Source organism: Notothenia coriiceps, unplaced genomic scaffold, assembly GCF_000735185.1.
Source record: "Notothenia coriiceps isolate Sejong01 unplaced genomic scaffold, NC01 NC01_scaffold00037501, whole genome shotgun sequence".
In the NCBI taxonomy this organism is placed as follows: Eukaryota; Metazoa; Chordata; class Actinopteri; order Perciformes; family Nototheniidae; genus Notothenia; species Notothenia coriiceps.
Window position 1 is genome coordinate 6,302 of NW_011370202.1, and position 2,500 is coordinate 8,801.

Consider the following 2,500-nt stretch of genomic DNA (forward strand, 5'->3'; position numbering starts at 1 on the left):
AGACTTGAGAAATAATACAAAAATTTGAGATTTAGAGTAAAAAATCAGGATTTTTTTGATAAGACAGAATTTAGAGATTTTTAGAAAAAATACAAGATTTTGAGAAAAAATACAGAATTTAGAGATTTTTAGAAAAAATACAGAATTTTGAGATTTTTATGGAAAAAGAGAGAATTTTGAGAAAAAATACAGAATTTTGAGATTTTGAGCATAAAATACAGAATTTTGAGATGTAACTGTCAAGAGAGGGCTCTTGTATATCAGCATGTGAAGGACACTGCTCAGGAACTAGTTGATGCTCTGTATGTGATGACTACTTCCATTCTGGAGAGGATCACAAATACGTGGATCCTGAGATTGAAGCTCAAGCCGGGGACGAGTGATATTTTTCTAACAAATACATGCCTTCTTCTGTCAGGTATACGACGGGTCACATATGGGCCTGTCCACCCAGTGAAGGCGACGATTATATCTTCCACTGTCACCCCGCCGACCAGAAGATCCCCAAACCCAAACGGCTGCAGGAGTGGTACCGGAAGATGCTGGACAAAGCTGTGGCTGAGCGCATCGTTCACGACTACAAGGTGAGACACGACTTCAACTTATTGTTCAGACCTAGTAAAGCTATTGCACTGGGCATATTCTGAGATCGTTTTCATTGGTCAAGAATAACATTTGAACTTTAGATGAATGTTTTATTTGCTAAAATAGTGAAAAGAGTAATTTAAAAAATGACCATAAAGACGTTACAACTCTTAAACACGTTTGTCTTTGTTTCTCAGGATGTCTTCAAGCAGGCGACAGAGGACCGGCTGACGAGCGCTAAAGAGCTTCCGTACTTCGAGGGCGACTTCTGGCCCAACGTCCTGGAGGAGAGCATCAAGGAGCTGGAGCAGGAAGAGGAGGAGAGGAAGAGGGAGGAGAACAGCACCTCTAACGAGTGCACAGACGTCAGTACAACAAGAGTCCACATCATCATCATCATCACCATCATCATCGTGATTTTGGTCATGGCAGTGCTCTGTATTGACACTGACTTTAAAACATGTATTTGCAGGTGACGAAAGCAGACAGTAAGAATGCCAAAAAGAAGAACAATAAGAAGACCAGCAAGAACAAGAGCAGCCTGAGCCGAGCCAATAAGAAGAAACCGGGGATGCCCAACGTCTCCAACGACCTCTCCCAGAAACTCTACGCCACCATGGAGAAACATAAAGAGGCGAGTCCGCTTTGATTACAGCTAAAGCAGTACCAGGGGGTCCGCGGGGTCTTAAAAAGTATTAGACGTTGATCAATCAATTTAGTGAAAATTAAGGCTATTAAAAAGTATTAAACAGCATTTCCCAAGGTATTACATTTTGTAGCTTGTTTTCAATAAGTATATAAATGGTCCAAAGAGGTTGTATTCTACAGTCTGCCTGAATGTAATCATTGCGTAGCTGTGTAGTGTGATTCTGTGTAGTTTATTTATGGCATCCCGTTGGATTTGACGTCATCTGAACAAGACATCGCACGCTCACTGCTTGATAGCGCGCGGAGGTCCGTTTACGCCGGTTGTTAAACAACATCGTTATGGGGAAATGCAAGTCTGCGTCCAAATGGTTTGAAGATAAGGAGGAAGGACAATCAATACTGTATATAGTCAATGTGAGGTAAAGTGTGTCGCCAAGGTAACCGGTTAAAACTCAAAGTGGCGATGAGGTCTTAAAATGTATGGAAAGGATCTTAAAAAAGGTCTTAAATGGAATTACATTTGACTTCAGGATTCCTGCATACCCTGAGTTTAAATGGCATAATTATAACAACATTATGCTGCCTTGTGTCGACACGTCAGTTATCACATTGACTCCACTTAATGAATGAGGAACATAACAGTTCTGCGTTAGAGGATAGCATCACAAGGGCTCCCTCGACACAAAGCAATGATATTCTTTAATTAGATTTTGGAATATTGTCTATAATAAATTAAATCTGTGGCATGCTCATGTTTATCATACTTACACGTTTTACTCAGCAGGATAATCTCCTCATATTAACACCCCTTTATGATTGTTGACGCGTAAATGCAATTCCCAGAAGTAAAAAGCTAACGTTAGGCTATAAAGGAACTACATCCCGGTCACATGACTTCACGTCACCCCCACTAAGCTAAGAGGCTAATGTGACAATTCGTACTAATTTCTGCGCCGCGTTATCAGCCATAGTCCCTGCTACAGATTGGTTGCTGCTGTTTTAAAATGTTCACACAGTGTGCACCAGAGGCCCACACCTTTTTGATAGAATACCATATACAGAAAAGCAAAAAGCCTTTACTAAAGAATAGTAAAGTTTTAATTTATAACACTGCAAGAAGCACTTTTGTTCACTTTGTGTTTATATTGAACTAAAACCCCCAGATAAAACGGACAAGAAAATATACTTAAAGGTGGGGTAGGTAAGTTTGAGAAACCGGCTTGAGATACACTTGTTGTTATATTCCATGGAATGCTCTTAACTTCCC

At 40.2% G+C, this 2,500-nt stretch overlaps 1 protein-coding gene across 1 annotated transcript in view; it reads left to right on the forward strand.

Annotated features, from left to right (window-relative positions):
• Window positions 1-2,500, forward strand: part of LOC104967661 (histone acetyltransferase p300-like) — a gene marked incomplete at its 5' end in the record, with an annotated part of 14,592 nt that overhangs the window by 6,142 nt on the left and 5,950 nt on the right. Inside the window, 3 exons of the mRNA XM_010797169.1 lie at window positions 419-584; window positions 783-950; window positions 1,058-1,219. Of these exons, the coding sequence (XP_010795471.1) occupies window positions 419-584; window positions 783-950; window positions 1,058-1,219 (496 nt within the window). The remainder of the gene's footprint in view (window positions 1-418; window positions 585-782; window positions 951-1,057; window positions 1,220-2,500) is intronic.